This window comes from Hemitrygon akajei, chromosome 8 (genome assembly GCF_048418815.1).
Source record: "Hemitrygon akajei chromosome 8, sHemAka1.3, whole genome shotgun sequence".
In the NCBI taxonomy this organism is placed as follows: domain Eukaryota; kingdom Metazoa; phylum Chordata; class Chondrichthyes; order Myliobatiformes; family Dasyatidae; genus Hemitrygon; species Hemitrygon akajei.
In genome coordinates, this window is record NC_133131.1 from 27,741,591 (window position 1) to 27,766,047 (window position 24,457).

At 38.4% G+C, this 24,457-nt stretch overlaps 1 protein-coding gene across 1 annotated transcript in view; it reads left to right on the forward strand.

The window, feature by feature from the left end:
- The first annotated feature begins 1,079 nt into the window (after positions 1 to 1,079).
- The window catches only part of appbp2 (amyloid beta precursor protein (cytoplasmic tail) binding protein 2), a 79,604-nt gene continuing 56,226 nt past the window's right edge, over positions 1,080 to 24,457 (forward strand). Inside the window, exons 1-2 of the mRNA XM_073053495.1 lie at positions 1,080 to 1,443; positions 15,167 to 15,255. Coding sequence (XP_072909596.1) covers positions 1,306 to 1,443; positions 15,167 to 15,255 — 227 coding nt within the window. The 5' untranslated portion in view covers positions 1,080 to 1,305. The remainder of the gene's footprint in view (positions 1,444 to 15,166; positions 15,256 to 24,457) is intronic.

Here is a 24,457-nt window from a genome sequence, read left to right on the forward strand (position 1 = left end):
ATTGCTTATTGATTTATTATTATTATTTATATTTATTTTTCTTTTGTATTTGCACCTTGTTGGGAACAGTCTTTCATTAATTCTATTATGGTTATTTAATTTATTGAGTATGCCCGCAAGATAACAAATCTCACGGTTGTATTCCATGCACTTCAATTATAAGTTTACTTTGACCTTAGATACATATTTTTTTAACATTTCTGCATTACTATCTTTATACTGTTGCGAACATTAATTTTCTTACATAACAAATATTGTTCTGACATGATGATTGGTTGAACCCTCCAAGGATATGAACATTTGGAATACTTGGCTGGCTGACATATCACTGAACGTGTTGCTAACTTAACATTATAGCAACAGCTACTAAATGTTCTAACAAAGAACTTAAAGTTTCTGTCTCTTGCTGACTTCAAGTAATTCCAACACTTTCTGTTTTTAATTCAGTTTTCTGGTACCTGCAGGGTGTTTTTTTTTATTAGCTTTACAGCACCTCAAAAGATTGTTGACTGCTGTCCCTCCTTAAAATTTCAGCTTCATGTTCCCTTTGGGCGTTTCAGTTGACGTTGTCTTATAAAATGCACTGGTGATAATCGACCTGAAAAACTGACTCGGGTTTCTTTCGCTACAGTTGCTACCTGACCAATGAGTATTATCTAGTGGGAGGCAGAGAACGTCCCAAATCTTTAAGTTCCCCTCAACAATCAATCTGCTGGGGGATCCAAGCAGGACGACCAGAGTTTGGGGGTGGGGGGGAATGGATTTGTTCGCATTTGGGTTGGTACCTGCATCAGCCCGTCCGATTCTGATGCCGCTCGGCCCACTGTGTTCCTTCAGCAGACTGTCTGTCGCTCCAGATTCCAGCATCTGGAATCTCCAGCGTCTCCTCCCGCCCGTACAGGTTACATCCTCCCTTTGTGTGTGTGTGTCTATGTCAACTAGAAAAATTAACCCAGCTGAGCCGCGGTAAACCCGCCACTGCGGGTTTTCCTTTCGGTTTTTAAAAGCCCTCCTGACGCCCGATCCGGAGTGGTGGAGCGAGCATGCGCTTGTGCTACGTCATCGCGTACGGCGTAAGGTTGAGGGGAAAAAAATTAGCCTGTGTTCTGCTTGTGAGAAAATTATACCCAAAACGATGAGGGGAAGGCGGTGGAAGTGTTTTTGAATGAAATGGTGATTTGACTATATCACTCTACGAGCGCTGCGTTTGACTGAGAGCGGAAGGTGGGCGAAGGCGTTTTGTGGTGAGGGGAAGGTGGTCTGTGGTCGGTCAGTTGGCTCCTCGGGGTGGGAGACATCAACAACATGGCGGCGGTGGAGCTGGAATGGATTCCTGAAACCTTGTATAACACCGCAATTTCGGCCGTGGTTGACAGCTACACCCGCTCTCGGAGAGAGATCCGATCGCTACCCGAAAACATACAGTTTGACGTTTATTACAAGGTACGGCCATCTTGCCCCGTCGCAGCTTTTTATTTCCATCTCTTGTTGATTTTTTTTATTTGCATTGAAGCTGTCTGACGTGTGGAGTTGTTTTTTGTTTATATTTTACAATCTGCAAAATATCCAGTCCTGCATGTTCTGTTCTGGGTTAGGAGCAAGTTCAATATTATTGTCACCAGTAAATGGTTAACAAATGCATTTAAATTTTAGCTTCCATTTATATTTTAGAAAAGCATTTGCCGCAGATGGAATCCGTCATCCATAAACGGTCAAGTAATGACACATTCCCTATCCATCCCCACACTGCAGTTAATGTAGTATTTTATGGAGATAATTTGTAGAATGTGGTGTAAGCATCGTAATTACATTGTAATGTAAAGGAAATAACGGTCTTTTTCAGCGATTTCTCAATTCATCAGTTAATATGTGCATTTTTTTTGTTTCAAACATCTTTCTCAATTCTTATTTGAAAAAACGCCTTCCTGATTTATTGTTTGTTGAAATCCCAAGTTGAATTGATAAATTTTGTGCACCCCTCAGGTTCCTACTTGTTTCGCAAAAAGTTATTACAGTACTTCATTGTTACGATGTTGCTGCCTCCCATTTATTCAGTGAAGAATTTTAGAGACAAACCTATAGCATTGTTCACTGAGAACAAAACTACTTTTTACTGTGCCTTTTAATTCGGTGCATTCGGTGAACTGAAACGACAAAAAGAATTGCAGATGTTGAAAATCTTGTGCAGTTCATTCAGTTAACCTGTGACTGTTTTGTTCAGTTTTATACGTCAGATGTTGTAGCATTTTACTTCTGCTATGATGCTGTTCAATTTTGCTTTTATAATTAGAACACAAAAATAATGATATTCTATAATGATGGATAGGCAATGTTAAAAATAGTGATGTGCAAATGGTCCATCTGCTTTTTCGTGGTGTGTGTTTGTTTTTATGCACTCTACTGAAGTGTAGGCAAAGTGCTTACTCAGTAAGGAAGGAGAATTGAGGCTCATTCATTCCAAACTGCTTTAATATTTTTATTTTGCAGAATAACAGGCAATAGCCTGGAAATGCCCTTGTGATTTGGCAGTGTTAAATCTGTGACACAAGAAAAAGGTAGTTAACCAAATGAAAAGCAACAATAGTTTATCCTCGGGTTGTCTGACATCCATAATGTACAAACCTTTCTCTAATTGGTTTTTAATATCTGAAAAGCTTGATTTGGTAATATTTTCTAGTAATGAATTGATTTATTTGCTTGGTGTTCCAATTACTGCCATGCTGATAATAAACACATTCTCTCAATATATATTAGAGCAGGGAGTTTGGTATCCACCAATCTCTTAAAGTTACTACATACAATTAAAGAAAATATTAGTGAGTATGTAAAGGTGTAAGTTATGCTTACGATACAGAAATTTAATCAGATTTCAACTGGATATTGTGTTATGTTTTGGTAACATTTCCAAGAAGGGCCTTGGAAATGAAATACTGCAGATTCAGCAAAATTACACTCCAGGTTTAAAATCTGAGGATCGGTGGTATACACCAGGTAATTTTTAGAAGGTTGAGGAAGTATTTCAGATATGGGTAGGATAATTCTTTTGGAGAAAATACAGAATTTTAATAGCAGCAATTTTAAATTTTATATTATGTGTAGTATATTTAATATTTCAGTAATATTTGAGTATTGTAAATTGTAAAGCATTCTTTGTTTACATAATACATTGTGGGTTACATGTAGGAAGTATGCAAATGGCGTTGTGCCACATCATATGTGCACTGCTCTGTAAAAGAAAACTTAGACCATCATCCCAGCTCCTGTATTTTTCTTTCGATTAGTTTCCAGAATTGTAAAACAATGGCAACAAGTAAGTTTTAAAATGAACCTTGGGCAACTACCTACCTATTGAAAGTTTGAGTTAAAAAGAAAGTGCAGCACATTTTCTTCAGAAGAGGTGAGAGACGTTTGAATTAAAAATAAAAGACATAAAATGGATGAAATTCACGGTTTCATAAACAATGAGTACCAGATGATAATTTTTTAAAAAGCAGAAATGGCTGGGTACATCAGAAAGGTAGACATGTTCAATTGTACAACAGATAACTGGATGATGTACTGTACACTGAGCGAATTGAGCAGCATTGTGAAGCAAATAAAATAGCCAATGAAAAGCAAGTGCCAGTGTTACGGAGTGCAATAGGTGGAAAAACATACAGTTTGCTCAGAAGTTTAACTGCTTCAACCAAACCAGCCGAAATAAGCTTTGTTGATTTTGTGAACATAATGCAGAAACATTTAGAACTGAAACTATTGCTCAAAGTAGAATGCTTTAGGTTTCAAATGTGGAATCAGAAGGAAGGGAGGGGGGGTTCCATTTCAGTTTGTGTGGCTGAATTGATGAAATTTTCTTAACATTGTCAGTTCAGTGATGGATTTAATGATGTACTGAAAGATCATTTAGCTTGTGGAATCCTGCAAGAAAGCATTCAAAAATGGCTCCTAACTGAATCACAATTCACATTTAAAAGAGCATTTGAAATCATTGTATCAATGGAAACAACAACCAGAAATGCGATTGAGTTGCAGTCAGGAATGAAATTGAGTGTGAATAAAATTGTAGTGTCCAAACAAAAATCTGCCTGGCCAAACAAATTTTTATTATTGTTGTGGCTGGGGCTTACGTACACTTGACCAATGCAGGTTTAAATTGCAAAAATGAGACAAAATATGCACATGGGAAGAGCATGTTGAGCAGAGAAAAATATAACGTCAAAGGTAACGTTAACAGGAAAAAGGAAAAGATAACATCAAGTTGCAGTTACAAAAAAAGCACTAATCTGCATGCTGTTAATGAAAAATCTGATAATGACAGAAAGTGACACAGGACTGAATAGCCTTGAGATTTATAGTGTGAAAATTAACAAGAGACAAGCAACATCGCTTACACCAGAAGTGAATGGCAAATTAATTAAAATGGAATTGTACACTGGATCAGATGTTTGTCATTCCACAAAGATACTGAACTGAAGCCAGCAGATATCCAACTAAGTACTTGTACTGGAGAAAAGATAACTCCTGTGGGAATGACATTTGTAACAGTGAAATGCAAGAAACCACATTGGGTGAGAAGGCAGGTGTATGGGGTTGAGTGGAATCCGGGATCAACCATGATGGAATTATGGAGCAAACTCAATGGGTGGAATGGCATAATTCTGCTCTATGTCTTATGCTTTCTATGTGGTTAAAAATATTGTTGTGCTATGATTGGCAGAGACAACCACATCTTGATAGGAGAGCCGCCCACTATTTACATGTTCCATACCCTGCAATTGAGTCAACTGAAAGTCAATTGAGAAATGTACTGGATGATGTCACAGCAGCATTCTAGGATGGCATTAGAAAATTCAAACATATCAAGGGTAAAATTGTGTTACATGAAAATGCCACATCCAAGGTTTACAAAGCCTGCCCAGTTCCTTATACTATCTGTGATAATGTATCCAGTGAGCTGGATTGCAAGGAAGCTGAAGTAATTCTTTCAAAGTTTGAGTGGAACCCATGGGCATTACCAGTGGACCCAGTAGTCAAGAAGGATGGGTCTTTCAGGGCTTGTGGTGATTTTAAGGTCATCATCAACCCAGTGCTGAAAGTAGATCAAAGCCATCTGCCCAGTATAGGGGATATCTTCACAAACCTTTCTTGTGGGGGTGGGGGGGGGGGTCAGGAAAGAACACTTCAATAAAAGTGGGCTTAGCTGACACCACCTGCAAATGAAGTTGGAAGAAGAGTCCAATGTGTTTCTCTCCATAAACACTCACACGTGGCTTTATCACTATTATAGGTTTTCTTTTGTAGGAGCATCTGCACCTACACTTTGGCAGAAACCTCTGGTCTTGGTGCTACAAAGCTCCAGGTACTGAATGTTATCTGGATAATATAATTGTTACCAGTGAGGATGATGAGGAACATCTCCAAAATTTTAAAACGATTATTTAAAAGATTGGAAGATTATGGGTTCAGAGCATGACACGGCAAGTGTGTTCTTTAAACCAAGCATCACTTACTGTGATCACAGCATTGATGCACAAGGATTACGCAAGTGTGCTGAGAAAATTCAAGCAGTGGTGGATGCTATCCAAAATGGCTGGAATGTGTACCAGAAATTCCAGTTCCATTTTTAACAGTACCAGAATGAACTTGCCTTTGATAAGGGTTTCCTTATGTGGGGATTGACAGTTATTATACCATGCAAACTGAGAGCTAAAGTGTTGAAGGAGCTACATGCTGGTCATCCAGGCATGGTCAAAATGAAAGCATTTGCTCAAAGCTTTGTCATGTGGCTTGGGATCAATCTGCAGTTTGAGCTCAGCAGAGAGGAGTGTAGTGTATTTAATATTGTAAATACATTTAGCATTTTCTGTTTACATAATTCATTGTGGGTTACATGTAAGAAGTACAGGAATGGCGTACATCATTATGCCACCACGTCAAATGGACATAAAAACTAGGTAGACCATTATCCTGGCTCCTGTGTTTTTCTTTTGATTAGTTTCTGGAGTTTTAAAACATAATAATTTCATTTTGAATAATTTAGTGTTAGGTTATTTTTTTAGTAAAAATCTTAAATTTTTTGGATTTTCTTTGTCTTTTAGTAAGCATGAGAATTATCACCAATATGAATCAGGAGTTGCAGAAATAGAATTGAGTTGCAAATCAGGCTTAATCTAACTGAATGGCAGAGAAAACTTGGCATCAACTTGATAAAGAGAATAACATTGAAAATTTAATTTTTTTTTTGGAAAATTAAAGGTTGGCCTTCTAAGTATCCCTTGCTGAATACTGATAAATATTTCACTGCTTTCCTGCTTTGTCTTGTGAGAATTCATCTTTGGAAAAACAGAAGATGGTTAAACAATAAAAGTCTGAATTTTTTTCTTTCAAATGTTTTATATATTTTACTTTTATGTTCAGATGTGCTAAATGAATAAGTTGCTTTCCAGTTCCATTTTCTGGAATAAGAATCAAAAGCAGGAATGTTCGGACCTTCAAGCTTGCTGCACTATTTATAAGATTTTGGCTAGTCATTTATCTCTTGTTGCTTTCTTACAGTAATTCTTAGGTTCCCTAAACATTGAAAAATCTATTTGTCTTGAATATCTTGAATATTTACTTTCTGGTGAGCAATTTTGAAAAGGTCCACTATCCTTGCAGTGAAGAAATTACTTTTTGTTTCTGTCCTAGATGGCCAATCTTATTTACAATTATAACCCACACAGAGGAAACATTATTCCTCGCATTCCTTGTAAAGCCCTGTTAGAATTTTGTATGTTTCCATGAGATCATCTTTTGTTTTAATAACACAACTTTTATTCTTGTTTTTTCCTTCTTATTACAATTCCTATCCCAGCAAACAAACTAATGAGCCATCTTTACAATTTGTGTATCTTGGTCTTTTTATTTTTTTCCACTAAATGGGAAACCTCATTTTTCTACCTATCCTATTCATCATGTACTTCCCTTAATCACTTAAATTGACTTATCCCATTGAAATCCATTTACCTCCTTCTCAGAACATGTGCTGCCATCCAGTTTTGTATCACTGGCAAACTAATATATTACACATGACAATTCCCATATCAAAATCGTGAAAATTGATTGTGAATAGGTGGGTCATCAGTAAGCACCTGTGACACCCTCCTAACTTGTCAAAAATCACGTTGTTGCTATTGGTTTGTTTGGTGAACCAGTCCTTAACCTACTGACATATAAATCCTAATCCTATGTGCACTCAATATTTTTTAACTTTTTGTTTGACATCTCATGAATGGTCTTCTGTAAGTCCAAATACTGCAACATCCACGCATTCCCTCTTATCTTTTCTATTGGTTACAATCCTTTTTAAAAAAAGAAAACAGATTTCAAGTCTTTTTCATAAAAACCTTAAACCAGTTGCTTCAGTACAGTTTGCTGGAAGAGCTGAGCATGTTGAGCAGCATCAGAAAGAAATTGTTGATTGAATGTGATTTGATTCTCTCATGTTGTTTCAAAAATTTATTTAAGGAGGACTGCAACAAGGCAGGGAGGTTGATTGGTCATTGTAAATTGTCCCATGATGAGGCTAGGATTAAAATCGGGTGATTATTGAGTGGCGTGGCTGGACTTACTTTTATTATTATTTTTTGTATTTGCATATTTTTTCCTTTTGGTTGAACGCCCAAGTTGGTGCGGTCTTTCATTCATTCTATTATGGTTATCCTATTAGAAATTATATAGTATCCTTTGCATGGAGCGATAGATCTATTCCTACATGAAATTAAAGGCACACAATGCACATGCAAATTATTGGCATGCTTTTATTTCTTAGCTTAATTAGTGTATACAGTGGCACTCTTTTAGGCCACTGATAAGCTGCCTGTTGCTTACTAAGACTTACCGTTCACTATGTTCTATACCATGATTGTAAGGCACATCAGCAAAGCTTCACATTGGAAAATTACCTCCCCCTCTGCTATTCAAGAAAAGTAAGAGGAAGAAACCAAGACAGATTGATTTATTAGCACAGTATCCATTGTCAGGATACCAAGTTTAAAATGACCATAAGTAACTGGAACCAGAAAAGCAAGTGTGGCTGAAAGCAAAAAAAATCTATAGTTGCTATAAATTTAAAATACAAAGTGTTGGCGTGCTCAGTCATTCAAGAAGCATCTAAGGAGAATAAGGTAGTCAATATTTTGGGTCAGTGATTATCACAATGTCGATGACTAGATTTTACCTGAAGTGTTCACTGTTTTTTCTCTCTCCACAAATGCTGCCTGATTTAAGTACTTCCTATCTTAGTTTCTGTTTATTTTGTGAAATTGCAGGAATTACTTTGAAGGTGTTAGTTATATGGATATCTTAAACTCAGTCATGTAGACTTTGAGGTTTGCTTCACAAGCAACTGAAGTTGATGCTTGTAGAATCAACTACTGACACTTGATTTGGCTAGAAGATTACAGGATTAGAGCATAAGGATATTGCTTATGTACTCCATTGTTAGGCTGTGACTGGCAGTGAGGCACAAAGACTAGTGTCGGGCATGCAACTGTTCGCTATATTTTTAAATAACTTGGATATTGGGTAGGAAGATTTATATATGTATTTGCTGATGACATAGATGAACAGCAATGTAGGTAGGTGCATTGAATTGCAAAGAGCCTAATAAATTACATGAATGGGCTGTAAAGGTGACAAATAGATTTTTAGGTGGATAACTGAGGTCAGTCCCATTGGATTGGAAAAGGATAAAACAGCAGTATCAACAATGCAAAAAAAAGGAGTAGCATTGACTCATGGACAAGAGGTCATTGTGTTAGGATGGCTAAAGAAGATAAGTTAGTTTAGAGGTATTCTAGCCTTTGTATAGATTGGAGTAGAATAAGTACAGAAGACCTGAAACTTTACACAGTTTTGATTAAACTACAGCTGTTAATAAGATATTATTTGACATTTTCCTCCGTAATCAAAAGGAAGTATAAGGCTCCCACGAAATATTTCACAATTGATTTCCAACTGTTTCCCAACTGTGCTCAACTATGAAATTAGTGATGGAAGTTTAGTAGTGAAGCATTAATTTATCATTTCAGATCAATTAGGCTATAAAGTTTGCCTGTTTGTGCTAGGATAGATCTAGTATGGGTTTGGAACTGAGCTCATTTCTGTGGAAAATAACAATGGGAGTAAGTTTGAAATATTATTATTCAATTGATCATGAAGGATCCCACCCACCTTGCTCATGAGCTGCTTGTCCCATCAGGGAGGAGGCTACGTAGCATCCACGCCAGGACTGTGAGACTCAAAAACATTTATTTTTCCCCAAGCAGTGATGCTGATTAACACCTTCACACATTGATCCACCGCTCCTCATCCCCAACCACCACTACTTTTATCAATTCCTATGTACAGGCACTCCTGTGCCTAGCGTCACATTATGGACATACAATCAATCTATGTATATAAGGTACCTTATGCATTTTATTTATTGTTTTTTATTATTATTATGTTCTTAGTGATTTTATTTTTGTGCTGCAGTGGATCTGGAGTACAATTATTTTCTTCTCTACACTTGTGTGGTGTAAACAATCTTGAATCAAGTTTAATTAGACATTTAATTTTTTTTTAAACTTCTAATACTTTTGTTTCATGTAATCAGAAGATTGGAGATAGTAATATGGTCCAAATTATTCCTTGAAGATCCATGCAAGTGCTGTTCAAATGGGTAGGGTGTCAATAGGAATAGGTTATTGTACTTGGAATGAGTGCATTGTGAGTAACCTAGAATTATACAGGACTCTAATATTAAAATTCTGGAGAATGATACCCAAACTCTGGTTCCATTTACTGGAATTTGAGAATTCTGGGCAATATTCTCAATATTAAGGACAACATATAAGAGCAATTGTTAATACTAGTTGGGATTTGAAGACTAGGGTACAGTGTTAAATTTTTAGAGTGACGGAAAAGGCTGAAAGGGCAAAGTAGCTAACGCATCCCTGTATAAATAGTCAGATGATTGCATTTATAGTGAAGCAATTTCTTTGCCAGTATACTATTTTTTTAAATGTGTGTGTCATCAAGCATATTTTTATTCACTTAACAATACTGCTTCATTCACCAAAAAAATACTTGTGAAGAAGTAACTAATGAACAATAATAACTGGACCTTTCATCAACTGATTTTACAGGAGGCAAGGTCTTTAACAACGGTTCTTTCAGAATATATGTTGATGCTTGGCCAAGTTGTTTTAAACATGCAAAGATATTTGAGTAAACACCACAAGGAAGATCATTTTTTAGTATGCTGGTTTAATTTACAATGAAAGAATCTTTAATATTATGGTTTGAAAATAAGTTGGAGTCATTGGATTTATTTGAGACTTTGTAAAGCAATTCCATGCTTCTCTGGTAAGTCTGCAGCTGAGATCTGCCTGGATGTACAGGTCCACAATCCCTTGTCAGAAATTCCGAAATCCAAAAAGCTCTGAAAACTGAAGATTTTTTTCACCAACAGCTGATGTCACAGGTGTGGCGTGGCAGCACTAGCAGAGGCCGCCAGACATAAGTTGTGGCTTAGCGCTCATACTGGTTACAGATGCATTTGCTGTTCGCTGATATTTTGTGTTCACTGTTGACTTTGTGTTTAATTTCACTGTGAAAATATCAAAAAGAGCTGCAGATACCCCTATGGGTAACAATGAGAAAAAGAGAAGGAAGCATCTATCATTATCAATAACGCAGAAAGTGGAGGTATTGAAAGTGATCGTGGTGTATCTGTGCGGCATCTTTCTGAAGGATATGGTGTTGGAACTATCACTATATATGATTTAAAGAAATAGGCAAGTTACTGAAGTTTTATAGTGACAGTGATGGAACATTTGGAATGGTATTGAAACATTTATTCCAATAAGTTATTTTACCATGTGTTTGATTCAATTCGTTTGAAGCTATATATTTTTATGTTGAATGTTTTTGTTGGAAATAAAATATTGTTCTTGTCATTATTCCCTAAACAATACAGTATAACAATTATTTACATAGCATTGACATTGTATTAGGTATTATAAATAATCTAGAGATGATTTAAAGTATGCGGGAAGATGTGAGTAGGTCTGGAGCTCCGTCGGGTCCTAAAGTCTTCCCACACTGAGACGGGTTAAATAAGGGACTTGAGCATACGTGTCTTTTGGTATCCATGGGGGGGGGGGGGGGTCCCAGAACCAATAAGGAGAGATTCTGAAATCCAAAAACTTCTGAATTCCCAAATGCAACTGGCCCCAAGGATTTTGGATAAGAGATTGTGGACCTGTAATGGCAGATAAGCTTGTGGCTGGGCTGTTTCTGAATTTAGGCAGAACTACAGTGTTGCACACAGCAGAACACCACCCCCAAAGTGTACTTGTGGAGCCTATGAAGGCATTAGCAAATTCCACATGTTTTCAGATCTTCAGAATGGGGAAAATCTGTTAGCTAAATCTACACCAGAGTGAAAAGAAGAATCAGTTTCTGAAGTCACTCAAAACATTCGATGGTAGTGACAGCTTTAATTCTGTAACATGGCCTCACTTGCAGTCAGATCTGTCCTGTCATGCAACCAGCCAAATATGGTTTAAGAGGTCAGTGTCATACTCTGTTATAGTGGGCTTTTCTGAAGATCTGCAGGCCAGGGTCTGAGGAGAAGTCTGCTCCAGACTGCGCTGAAAAAATGGTATGGTCCAAGCAAAGGTGGTCTCTGATTTTGATTATTAAAATACATCTTTGTGTGATTTGTTGCACTTAATATCTGGATCCATTTTACCATACATTGTCTTCACCAGTTAAAGCTGATCTATAGCCTGGCTTAAATGGCATGCTCTTGATACCATTTTGCTGGCTTGTTATCCATATCTAATTTTTACAGAAAACTGTTTTAGTGTATATATTTTGAAAAAAAGTCAGCGTTTGTGCTCGGAAACACGAATTCGAACTTGCTTAATGAATTGTAAATCTTATTGTCCATCTTAAGGCTAGTTGTGCACATACCCCTCATCCCTCCCCCTCAACTTTCCCCTACAACACTTAACTGGAAGCAACTCTTCCAGGTAAGACAGGTTCATGTACATCTCCTCCTGCCTCTTCCAATCGCATTTGGTGCTCTTGATATGACCTCCTCTACATTGGTGAGACCAAACACAAATTAGGCAGCTATTTTGCCGAGTACCTATTTTGTTTGGAGCTCCTGACTGCAAGCCATTTTAATTCCTCTTCCCATTCTCCAACTGACGTGTCTTTCCTTGATTTTCTCCACTTCTAAGGTAAGGCTAAATGCAAACTGTAGAGCAAACCTGGTATTCCTCCTGCATAATCCACAACCCAATAAAAATAATACAATTTTTGAATTCTCCAGTTCAGGTAACCTGTTCCCCTTCTGTCCCTATCTCTCTCATGATCTACCCAGGTCCTCCCATTTCCAATCTGCCCATCATTTCTGTCTCATTTGGTTCTATTCTTTACCTTCCCCATCAGATTTCATTATCTGCAGCACTTGTCTCCATTTATTACCTCCTAACCTCTATTGCTATCTTCACCCTTCCTGACTTTGAGAGTAGCATAAAGAAAACAGTGATCTCTGTATAAATGTGCAGCTCCTGCCCTGGATGTGTATGATGTTAATTTTGCTTACAATAGAAAGTTCCATTTCAGCAGTAGCTTTTGTTTTCTGCTTGACATGCTAATGAATAGTGACAAATACAAGTGGAACTATGGAGTGGACATCCATTAGACTATATCAGATGTTTGAACAGAAATACCCAAACTTCAGGACCTGAGCAGAATGTAGTTTTCTATAGTTCAAGTACTGCTCTTAGAGATAAATAGTTTGTGCTGCAATATTGTCAATAGGTACATATTGGGGAAATATGATTGATCTCCAATCTAAGTAGATGTGTTTTAATGTCCATTGCATTGTGCTCTCTAACCTTGGGCCATGTTTTTAAAGGTTAAGCACCACAATGCCCTCTAATCTCTATGCTGATATATTGTAGATAGCAATTTTGTATACAGTTGTATAAAATAATTCTGCTGAAAACACGGCCTCTGTATTACAGGCTGAGGTCACAACTGGTAAGGTGTGTGTGTCCCTCCTGAAAGGACAAAAATGGCATAAATCAAGGTGTAAGATTCAAAGGTCAGTTTTAGAACATAGAACCGAGAATAGTACAGCACACTACAGGCCCTTCAGCCCACAATGTTGTGCTGACCCTCAAACCCTGCCTCACATATAACCCCCCACCTTAAATTCCTCTATATACCTGTCTAGTAGTCTCTTAAACTTCACTAGTGTGTCTTCCTCCACCACTGACTCAGGCAGTGCATTCCACGCACCAACCACTCTGAATGAAAAACCTTCCTCTAATATCCCCCTTGAACTTCCCTCCCCTTAACTTAAAGCCTTGTCCTCTTGTACTGAGCAATGGTGCCCTGGGGAAGAGGCGCTGGCTGTCCAGTCTGTCTATTCCTCTTAATATCTTGTACACCTCTATCATGTCTCCTCTCATCCTCCTTCTCTCCAAAGAGTAAAGCCCTAGCTCCCTTAATCTCTGATCATAATGCATACTCTCTAAACCAGGCAAATCTCCTGGTAAATCTCCTCTGTACCCTTTCCAATGCTTCCACACTCTTCCTATATTGAGGTGACCAGAACTGGACATAGTTGTTTTAAGATTTTGTTTTAAGACAAAATAAGAAGAACAACATATTTGTACACCTTTCAAAATGGTGCTGCCAGTGCTACGAAGGAATAGTTTGATTTGACACCATGAAATAAATGTCTTCATGTGAATAATCTGGAGCAGAACTGAGTAAAAACAATGTAACTGCTACTAAAGGATTCTTTGCAGCCATCGGACACTGATTTCTGTTATATGGTAAGTAAGCTGAAGAACAGAAGCTAGTTTTATATATCAGGCGATAGCATTTACATGAAATAACAAATTCTTAGTCAGAAATTCAATTTCAGGTCCAAATAACAAAGCTGGAGTGACTAATAAAGTATATCTCACTATTGTTCCACAGTTCATAGAGGAGTATCTCCCAATCAGTGCTATTGTTGTAAGCAGGAAATGCAAAATGCTCAGAAGAATTTACTAACATTTAGCTTTTCTATTAACAACTCTACAGACATAAAAGATCTCAGCTAGAACTGTGTAAAATAAGTTGTTGGATATGATAGTACTAAATGAAACAACCTGGAAGTAAAAAAAAAGTTCACTTAACTGCATTGAAAAATTCCGGTCTAAAAATGACAAATAAACATTTCATCCATGCAGTGGATGAAGCACCAGCAATGGTAGAAAAAATGTAGACATGTTAGACTCTTAGAATTTCCACAATTTCTCCTAGCTTATTTCATCATTCGTCAAGGTTGTCTTGGAGACAGATATTTGAAGTACAAAGATGTTAAAACTATTTCAGAAATTGTAAATTTTATTTTCTGGATTATTGATTAGATAAAATCAAAATGTTGGAATTTAAAGTAATGTGAGATGATCGCAAATCACAGTCTAAAAATTTGAAATGTGAAATAGTTAATTCTGACAATTTATGTGACGAGGTGTGAAGAAAATGAGCACCGTATATTTTGTTTTTCAACCCATGTTTCTTGCACAGATTATGTCATTTTGTGCTATAGAAATTCTATGAAGGCAGCACGTCTATAATATGATAATCAAGTAGATATTTAATACTTTATATCATGTGAATTATTAACATTAAAAATAAAGGTCTGTATTCTTGAGATTAAATGTTTTGAGTAGTATTGCATGTGGCACCCAAAAGCAATCTAGTTTGGCACTCCTGTGTTAGGCAGAAGATAGGAGCCAAGTTATCAGTTACATATTATGCAATATTCACAGACATCCTGTGTGTTTAGTGCCTCTTGGATAAGCTCCCACCCCATTCCTGAACCTACTGTCACAATTAATTAAAATCTTTGATATTCACTACCTGAGTGCACTTAACTCTCCTTGAAAAATCACATGGGTGTAATTAAGAATATGGTTTCTTAGAAGTAACTAAAGTCTGTTTATTTAGTCCTCTCAAGGGCAATTAGAACTGGAATTAAATGATGACCTTATCAGCATTGCCTACAGGTTATGAGAGAACCTGGAAAGTACTAATTTTTCTAATTAAAATCATTTGGCTTTTACAGCTTTATCAACAAGGACGTCTATGCCAATTGGGTGGTGAATTCTGTGAGCTTGAGGTGTTTGCAAAAGTACTGCGAGCTTCAGACAAAAGGTAAGCAAATTCTATGTGAATGTAGAAGTTTATGCTTTGATTTAATCAATTTATACCTGCTGTCAGTCAATTTCAATTTGGAAGTAACAACAGAGTAATAAGATTTTGAGCCTGAAATGTTGTAATCCAGAATATTCGCAGTGATATTTTTGTAATGCACTTTTTCCTTAAAGTCCAATTCTAGGAATCCTGGGCTAGTGCCAGGACATTCATTTCTGAGTTCCAAATTTGCAAAATCAAGACTGTGTCCTGAAGTATAGGCTTAGCCTGTTTCTGTAGATATTATTAGTGTTGTTTTGAAAATTTTGGGTATTAATTTTGTCTTTCTGGGAACAGCAATAATTTCAACAATAAGTTAACTCTGAATTGATTCAGACACAATTGTATGCATTGAGTGGGTTTGCATTCCTCTCTAATATGTTCAAAGGACTTATTCAGTAATTGCAGAACTTTTTATGTGCTAGAGATTTTTCTGAAAATCTTTATGACTTCCTGTACAGGCAATTATACATTGCTGCCTATGTTCTAGAAATTCCTTTACCCATTATTTGCTTTTAGCACATTTATTGCCATCAGCTTTTTCCCCTTTTCTGGTTTACACACATTACTAAAACTGGTCATTTTTGTTCACCCTGAGCTGGAGCTTCTGCATGGTGGAAAGTCATGTTTTTGATCAGAAAATTCTGAGATTTTTAATTCCGAAGTGCATATATTAAAATAAACCAGGAATTGATACTGTTGAATAGGGACTATAAAAGAAAAGATAACATAACAAGCTCCAATAATTGACAGATCGATCATGTAAAAATACAAAAGTATTTTTGCAAGCAAAATGAACTATATTAAACCTTAATTGTTGAATTTGTGAAATTCCCTAAATTTGCAAGGTCTGAAAATATTTAATTTAAGGGCATCTAGTACAAAAATGCTAAGCAACACCCCCAAATACTGGAGGAACTCAGCAGGTCATGCAGCTTCTCTGGGAATGAATAAAGTCAACATTTTGGGACGAGACCCTTCTTCAGAACTAGAAAGGAAGGGGGAAGTAGCAGAATAAAAAGGTGGGGGGAGAGGGAAAAGAGGATTAGTTAGAAGCTGATGAGTGAAGCCAGGTGAGCGGGAAAGATTAAAGGCTGGAGAAGAAGGAATCTGAAAGGAAAGCAGAGTGGACCATGGGAGATAGGAAAGGCAAAGGGGAACCAGGGACATCTGCACTCACTCATCTTCCCACCAAATACAGGGATAGAATTCCTCTTGTCATTACCTACTATCTCATGAGCCTCTGCATCCAACACACCATTCTCTGCAACTTCTGCCATCTTCAACAAATGACTGTCCAAATAAAGCAAGTACTGTACAATTATTTTTTTAAGTTTTTGCTTATTTGACTATTGTCCAGTATTATTTACATCTACTGTGATGAAGGGCTTTGAGAGGTTAGTGATGAAACACATCAACTTCTGCTTGACAAGCGACTTGAATCTGCTCCAATTTGTCTAACAGCACAACTGGTCCACAGCTGATGCCATTTCATTGGCTCTTCACTCAACCCTGGAACATCTGGACAGCAAAGATGCATATATCAGAATCGTCTTTATCAACTACAGCTCAGCATTCAATACCATCATCTCCTCAAAACTAATCAATAAGCTTCAAGACCTTGACCTCAATACCTCCTTGTGCAATTGATCCTCAATTTCCTCACTTGCAGACCTCAGTCAGTTCAGACTGGCAACAGCATCTCCACAATCTCCATCAGGACAGATGCACCACAAGGCTGTATGCTTAGCCCCCTGCTCTGCTCACTTTATCTTTATGACTGTGAGGCTAAGCACAGTTCCGATGTCATATTTAAGTTTGCTGACATCACCACTGTTAGCTGAATCAAAGATGGTGATGAATCAGCATATAGAAGTGTGGTTGAAAATCTGGCTGAGTGGTACTGCAACAACAATCTCTTACTCAGTGTCAGCAAAACCAAGGAGCTGATTATTAACTCCAGGAGGAGGAAACCAAAGGTCCATTAGCCAGCCCTCATTGGGGGATCAGAGGTGGAGAGGGTCAGCAACTTTAAATTCCTTGGTGTTATCATTTCAGACAATGACACAACCAGTCAGAATGCTCCCCCCGGTATATCTGTAGAGAAGTTTTCAATGTTTTAGGTGACCAGCCAAATCTCCTCAAACTCGTAATGAAGTATAGCTGCTGTCTTCTTTATAGTGTTACGTACCCCGTAACTGGGTCACTTACCAGCAAAGATAGAGAAGTCCGTTGAAGTCTGATGGTACTAATTTTAACAGTATTTATTAGTAAAGATTCACAAAAATAATATCAATGCAAACATACAGCTAATATACGTTGTCAATACTAAATCTAAAGGTGCGGGTATAATAATAATCAATAAGAAATAAGCTCTATCGTTGTCTAGGGGATAATGAATTGTCCAATGGAAATGTACAGTTCACTGCAGTTCCACAAGCTGCCGTCTTTTGGTTGTCGCTGTGTTGCACTTTGTTGGAGAGAGAGAGAAATAGGAATAGAATGGGAACAGTTACCCTGCGGGTTTTCCAACCTTTATGAGTTCGATCCGTCGGAGTCTTGTTGGGGGTGGCCGTTCACTTGTGGCCTCTCCTTTAGCTAAAGCCGTTCTTCCGTGGTAGGGCCGCCAATCCCAGGCAAGGGAAGGACGCACACGAGCCCCCCACCGGCTGTCGCTATTAAACGCTGTCACAGGATTTCTAGCGTGTCTTCTGGTGCGTCTGAGGGGCTGTTCACACAGACCCTCTTTTTATCCTGACTCACAGGGTCTCAGGTGTTAATCAGGTTGGGGATGATGCAATCCCTCCACCAACCTCTTCCTTGGTTTATTGCCTGGGGCTTTGATGGCATCGTACAGGATGCAATACACAAGTCTGTCTCCAAGAGACAATAGCCGGTATCAATGGGTCCGCCTTTCGGAGGCCAGGACACATTCTAACCCTTTTGTGGATTCTGCATGTCTTTCTCTCATTTCCTGTGTCTCCTGAATTGACTCAATAGTGATCTTGCGATTCTCACAAAGGAGGGGGCTACCCCCGCACCCTTCGGCCCCTCAGAGCTGTGGTACATTCATAACAATAGCATATATGGCAGCCAGTCAATACACTCACCACTGCACATCTATAGAAGTTTATTAAAGTTTTAGATGTCATGCTGAATTGTTGCAAACTTCTAAGGAAGTAGATGTGCTGCTGTGCTTTCTTCACAGTTGCACTTGCTTCCTAGTCCCATGATAGATTTTTTGAAATGATATCATCGAGGAAATTTAAATTGCTGACCCTCTCCACCTCGGATTCCCGCATAGAGGATTGGCTAATGGACTTCTGGTTTCCTCTTGCAAAAGTCTGGTGCCAGGGTCCGCGATATCTCGGATCGAGTTCTCAGTATTCTCAAGAGGGAGGGTAAGCAGCCAGATGTCGTGGTTCATGTAGGAACCAATGATGTGAGTAGGAAGAGTGAGGAGGTCCTGAAAGGTGAGTTTAGGGAGTTAGGTGCCAACTTAAAGGACAGGACCTCCAGGATAGCAATCTCAGGATTGCTACCAGTGCCACGTGCAGGTGGGTTTAGAAATAGTAAGATAGTACAGATCAACTCGTGGCTGAAGACGTGCAGGAGGGAGGGCTTCAGACTTATAGATAATTGGGCAGTTTTCCAGGGAAGGTGGGACCTGTTCTGGTGGGACGATTTACATCTGAACTGGAGGGGGACAAATATTGTTGCAGGTAGATTTGCTAGAGAGGCTCCAGTGGATTTAAACTAGATACAAGGGGGGGAGGGGAACCAGAGTGTAGGAGCAGATGTATGGGAGAAGGAAGAAAAAGAAGATAGTAAAGTCGCTGCACCGTTAGAGATAAACAGAGAGGAAGAGGTGGAGAATTTCTTAAATGCATTTATTTTAATGCTAGGAGCATTGTAAGAAAGGTGGATGAGCTTAGAGCATGGATTGATACCTGGAAATATGATGTTGCAGTTATTAGTGAAACATGGTTGCAGGACGGGTATGATTGACAACTAAATATTCCTGGATTTCGTTGCTTCAGGTGTGATAGAATAGGAGGGACAAGAGGTGGAGGTGTTGCATTGCTTGTCAGAGAAAATATTACAGCGGTGCTCTGTAAGGATCGATTAGAGGGCTTGTCCAGGGAGGCTATTTGGGTGGAATTGAGGGATGGGGAAGGTGTAGTAACACTTTTAGGGGTGTATTATAGACCACCTAATGGGGAGCGAGAATCAGAGGAGCAGATTTGTAAGGAGATGAATCAGCATATAATGAGCGTATAATCAGCAGATATTTGTAGTAAGCACAGGGTTGTGATTGTGGGTGATTTTAATTTTCCACACATTGACTGGGAAGCCCATACTGTAAAAGGGCTGGATGGTTTGGAGTTTGTAAAATGTGTGCAGGATAGCTTTTTGCAGCAATACATAGAGGTACCAACTAGAGAAGGGGTAGTGTTGGATCTCCTGCTAGGGAATGAGATAGGTCAGGTGACGGAGGTATGTGTACGGGAGTACTTTGGGTCCAGTGATCACAATGCCATTAGTTTCAATATAATTATGGAGAAGGATGGGACTGGACCGAGGGTTGAGATTTTTGATTAGAGAAAGGCTAACTTTGAGGAGATGCGAAAAGATTTAGAAGGAGTGGGTTGGGACAACTTGTTTTATGGGAAGGATGTAATAGAGAAATGGAGGTCATTTAAAGGTGAAATTTTGAGGGTACAGAATCTTTATGTTCCTGTTAGGTTGAAAGGAAAGGTTAAAAGTTTGAGAGAGCCATGGTTTTCAAGGGATATTGGAAACTTGGTTTGGGAAAAGAGAGAGATCGACAATAAATATAGGCAGCATGGAGTAAATGAGGTGCTCAAGGAATATAAAGAATGTAAAGAGAATCTTAAGAAAGAAATTAGAAAAGCTAAAAGAAGATATGAGGTTTCTTTAGCAAGTAAGGTGAAAATAAATCCGAAGGGTTTCTACAGTTATATTAATAGCAAAAGGATAGTGAGGGATAAAATTGGTCCCTTAGAAAATCAGAGTGGACAGCTATGTGTGGAGCCAAAAGAGATGGGGGAGATTTTGAACAATTTTTTCAGTGTTCACTAAGGAGAAGGATATTGAATTGTGTAAGGTCAGGGAAACAAGTAGGGAAGTTTTGGAAACTATGACGATTAAAGAGGAGGAAGTACTGGCGCTTTTAAGGAATATAAAAGTGGATAAATCTCTGGGTCCTGACAGGATATTCCCTAGGACCTTGAGGGAAGTTAGTGTAGAAATAGCAGGGGCTCTGACAGAAATATTTCAAATGTCATTAGAAATAGGGATAGTGCCAGAGGACTGGCGTATTGCTCATGTTGTTCCATTGTTTAAAAAAGGTTCTAAGAGTAAACCTAGCAATTATAGGTCTGTAAGTTTGACATCAGTGGTGGGTAAATTAATGGAAGATATTCTTTTAGATGGTATAGATAATTATCTGGATAGACAGGGTCTGATTAGGAACAGTCAACATGGATTTGTGCGTGGAAGGTAATGTTTGACAAATCTTAATTGAATTTTTTGAAGAGGTTACTAGGAAAGTTGACAAGGGTAAAAAGCAGTGGATGTTGTCAACATGGACTTTAGTAAGGCCTTTGACAAGGTTCCGCACGGAAGGTTAGTTAGGAAGTTTCAATCATTAGGTATTAATATTGAAGTAGTAAAATGGATTCAACAGTGGCTGGATGGGAGATGCCAGAGAATAGTGGTGGATAACTGTTTGTCAGGTTGGAGGCCGGTGACTAGTGGTGTGCCTCAGGGATCTGTACTGAGTCCAATGTTGTTTGTCATATACATTAATGATCTGGATGATGGGGTGGTAAATTGGATTAGTAAGTATGCAGATGATACTAAGGTAGGTGGCGTTGTGGATAATGAAGTAGGTTTTCAAAGCTTGCAGAGAGATTTAGGCCAGTTAGAAGAGTGGGCTGAACGATGGCAGATGGAGTTTAATGCTGATAAGTGTGAGGTGCTACATTTTGGTAAGAATAACCCAAATAGGACATACATGGTAAATGGTAGGGCATTGAAGAAAGCAGTAAAACAGAGTGATCTAGGAATAATGGTGCATAGTTCCCTGAAGGTGGAATCTCATGTGGATAGGGTGGTGAAGAAAGCTTTTGGTATGCTGGCCTTTATAAATCAGAGCATCGAGTATAGGAATTGGGGTGTAATGTTAAAATTATACAAGGCATTGGTAAGGCCGAATTTGGAGTATTGTGTACAGTTCTGGTCACCGAATTATAGGAAAGATGTCAACAAAGTAGAGAGAGTACAGAAAAGATTTACTAGAATGTTACCTGGGTTTCAGCACCTAAGTTACAGAGAAAGGTTGAACAAGTTAGGTCTTTATTCTTTGGAGCGTAGAAGATTGAGGGGGGACTTGATAGAGGTATTTAAAATTATGAGGAGGATAGATAAGAGTTGACATGGTCAGGCTTTTTCTATTGCGAGTAGGGGAGATTCAAACAAGAGGACATGAGTTGAGAGTTGGGGGCAAAATTTTAGGGGTAACATGAGGGGGATTTTCTTTACTCAGAGTGGTAGCTGTGTAGAATGAGCTTCTAGTAGAATTGGTAGAGGCAGGTTCGATGTTGTCATTTAAAGTAAAATTGGATAGGTATATGGACAGGAAAGGAATGGAGGGTTATGGGCTGAGTGCAGGTCGGTGGGACTAGGTGAGAGTAAGCATTCAGCATGGACTAGAAGGGCCAAGATGGCTGTTTCCGTGGTGTAATTGTTATATGGTTATATAAGTCAATGGTGAGCTCCTTGATCTTGCTGACATTGAGGGATGTGGTTGTTGTGACACTGCTCAGCCAGATTTTCAATGCTGATTTGTCACCACCTCCGTTTTGGCCAATGACAGGCGTGTCATCTGCAAATTTAAGTATGGCATTGGAGCTGTGGTTAGCCTCGCATTTGTAAGTAAAAAGGGAGTAGAGCAGGCGCTTAAGCACACAACCTTGCACTCGTTTTATGATACAAAACTTTATGAAAAGTAAAGATTTTGTACAGATTTTAATATTCTTTCCTAATAATAAGACACTAATCTTGTGTGATAGCTACATTTTATATCAATTTTTATGTCTGTCTAAATGGTTGGTTTTTAGAGAACAGTAGTTGTTCTTCTGTGGAAATGGTTCCACAAGAGATGACTGAATTCCTTTTCACTTTTATACCTAGCACTTAATAGTTTAGTGCAATCAGAATAAACTACTTCATTCGAAATCTGCTGCTTTTGAATTCTGGTTTTGAACACCTGAACAAGGTGTCATTAATTTACTGAAAAGTATTAGTCTTTTTTAGTGACCTAAAGAATTGGTGGTTTTTGCCTCAACACTATCATTCTAGAAGCTTTATTTACCTGTTAAGCCTATTTAAAGATTGCTGTTCAACTTGCTTTTAATGTTGTCAACAACACTGAAGGAATGTTGCAAATGAGAAAGATCTTAAGTTAAGACAGTAAACCACCATTCATTCCTTTAAATACAATGCCTTGTAGAAGCTTTCATTTTCCATCCCTTTGTTCATATAAATGAGTATCTCAACCAGGGATTTTGACCAATTGAACTGAGAATTTTTATTTGTGAATCACATGCTCTTTTTTCCACAGTAAAGCCCAAAAAAAACAGGGAAAATTGTAAAGCATGAAAAACTTAAAAATTGAAATGCCAGCAGTTCAAAAGTTCATCCTGCCCTTTGTTCAGCACTTAGGACTGCCTGCCTCTTACAGCTACTACAGCCAGTAGTTATTTTGGATAAGACTCTATTGGCTCTACACAACATGATGAAGCAAGATTGCCGATTCCTCCTTGCAAAATTGCTCAAGCTAGTTGGGGAGTGGTGGTGTACAGCAATCTTGAGGTCTAGCCGGAGACGTTCCATTGGGTTAATGTCAGGACTTCTAGCCACGTAAAAGCATCAATTTTCTTTATTTGAAAATACTCCATGGTTGCTCTGGCTGCGTGCTTATGGGTCATTGTCCTGCTTGGAAGATGAGCTTTCTCCCCAATTTAAGCTTTCTGTCAGAGGCTAGCAAGTTTTTATCCAGGATCTCTCTGTATTTAGCAGCATACATCTTCCCATCAATCCTACCCAGATTTCCTGTCCCTGCTGCTGAAAAGTATCCTCATAGCATGATGCTACCTCCACCATACTGTACAGTGTTACCTGGTGCAGGATTAAATTTATTCCGCATGTACCACTTAGTGTTGAGGTCAAAAAATTCCTCTTCAATCTCATCCAGCCACAAGACCTTCTTCCACTTCTTTACGGTAACTTCCAAGTGACACCTTGCAAAGTCTTTATGGGCCAGGATGAGCATTTTTAAGCTAGGGCTTCTTCCTTGCCACTCTTCCATTTGTACCCTTTTTGTGCAAGGCCATGTGGAGCCATGAACTTCATCTCCAGTTGCAGCCAGTAACTTCTACAGATCACTCAGTGACTGTTGGCGTCACAGTACCCTCTCTTACAAGTGCCATTCTTCACAGGTGAACAAGTTTAGAGGGGCCACCCGACCTAGGCAGTGTGGCTGTGGTACTATATTTTCTCACTGTTTTAGTGCCTTTGAAATGGTCTTGTACCGTTCCCATGATTTATGCTTCTCTATTATCATTTCCCTGACTTGCCTTGAATGCACTTTTGTCTTCTTTTGGTTTGGTCTGATGAAAATCTACCATGCAGTTGGACCTTACAGAGAGAGGGGGTATTTACTCAGGTGATCCTCCAATTTCCTTTCCTGGGTGTGTTGGTAAGTTAATATACAGTATTGCACTTGAGAAAAGTTAGCATAGTAATTACAAAGGGAATGAATACTTTTTCAGCCTCACAAATTTGGTTTTTAAGTTTTACTAAATTGTTGACAGGTTTTGGAATTTTTGTTTTGATTTGACATGATACACAATATTTTGTAGATCAGCACAAAAAAATCCTATTTCAATCTATATACAGTTGGCCCTCCTTATTGGCGAATTCAGCATGCGCGAATTCAACCAACCACAGATCGCGAAAACCTGGAAGTGCTCTTCCAGCAGTTGTTCGAGCATGTACAGACTTTTTTTTTTCTTGTCATTATTCCCTAAACAATGAAGTATAACAACCATTTTACATAGCATTTACATTGTATTAG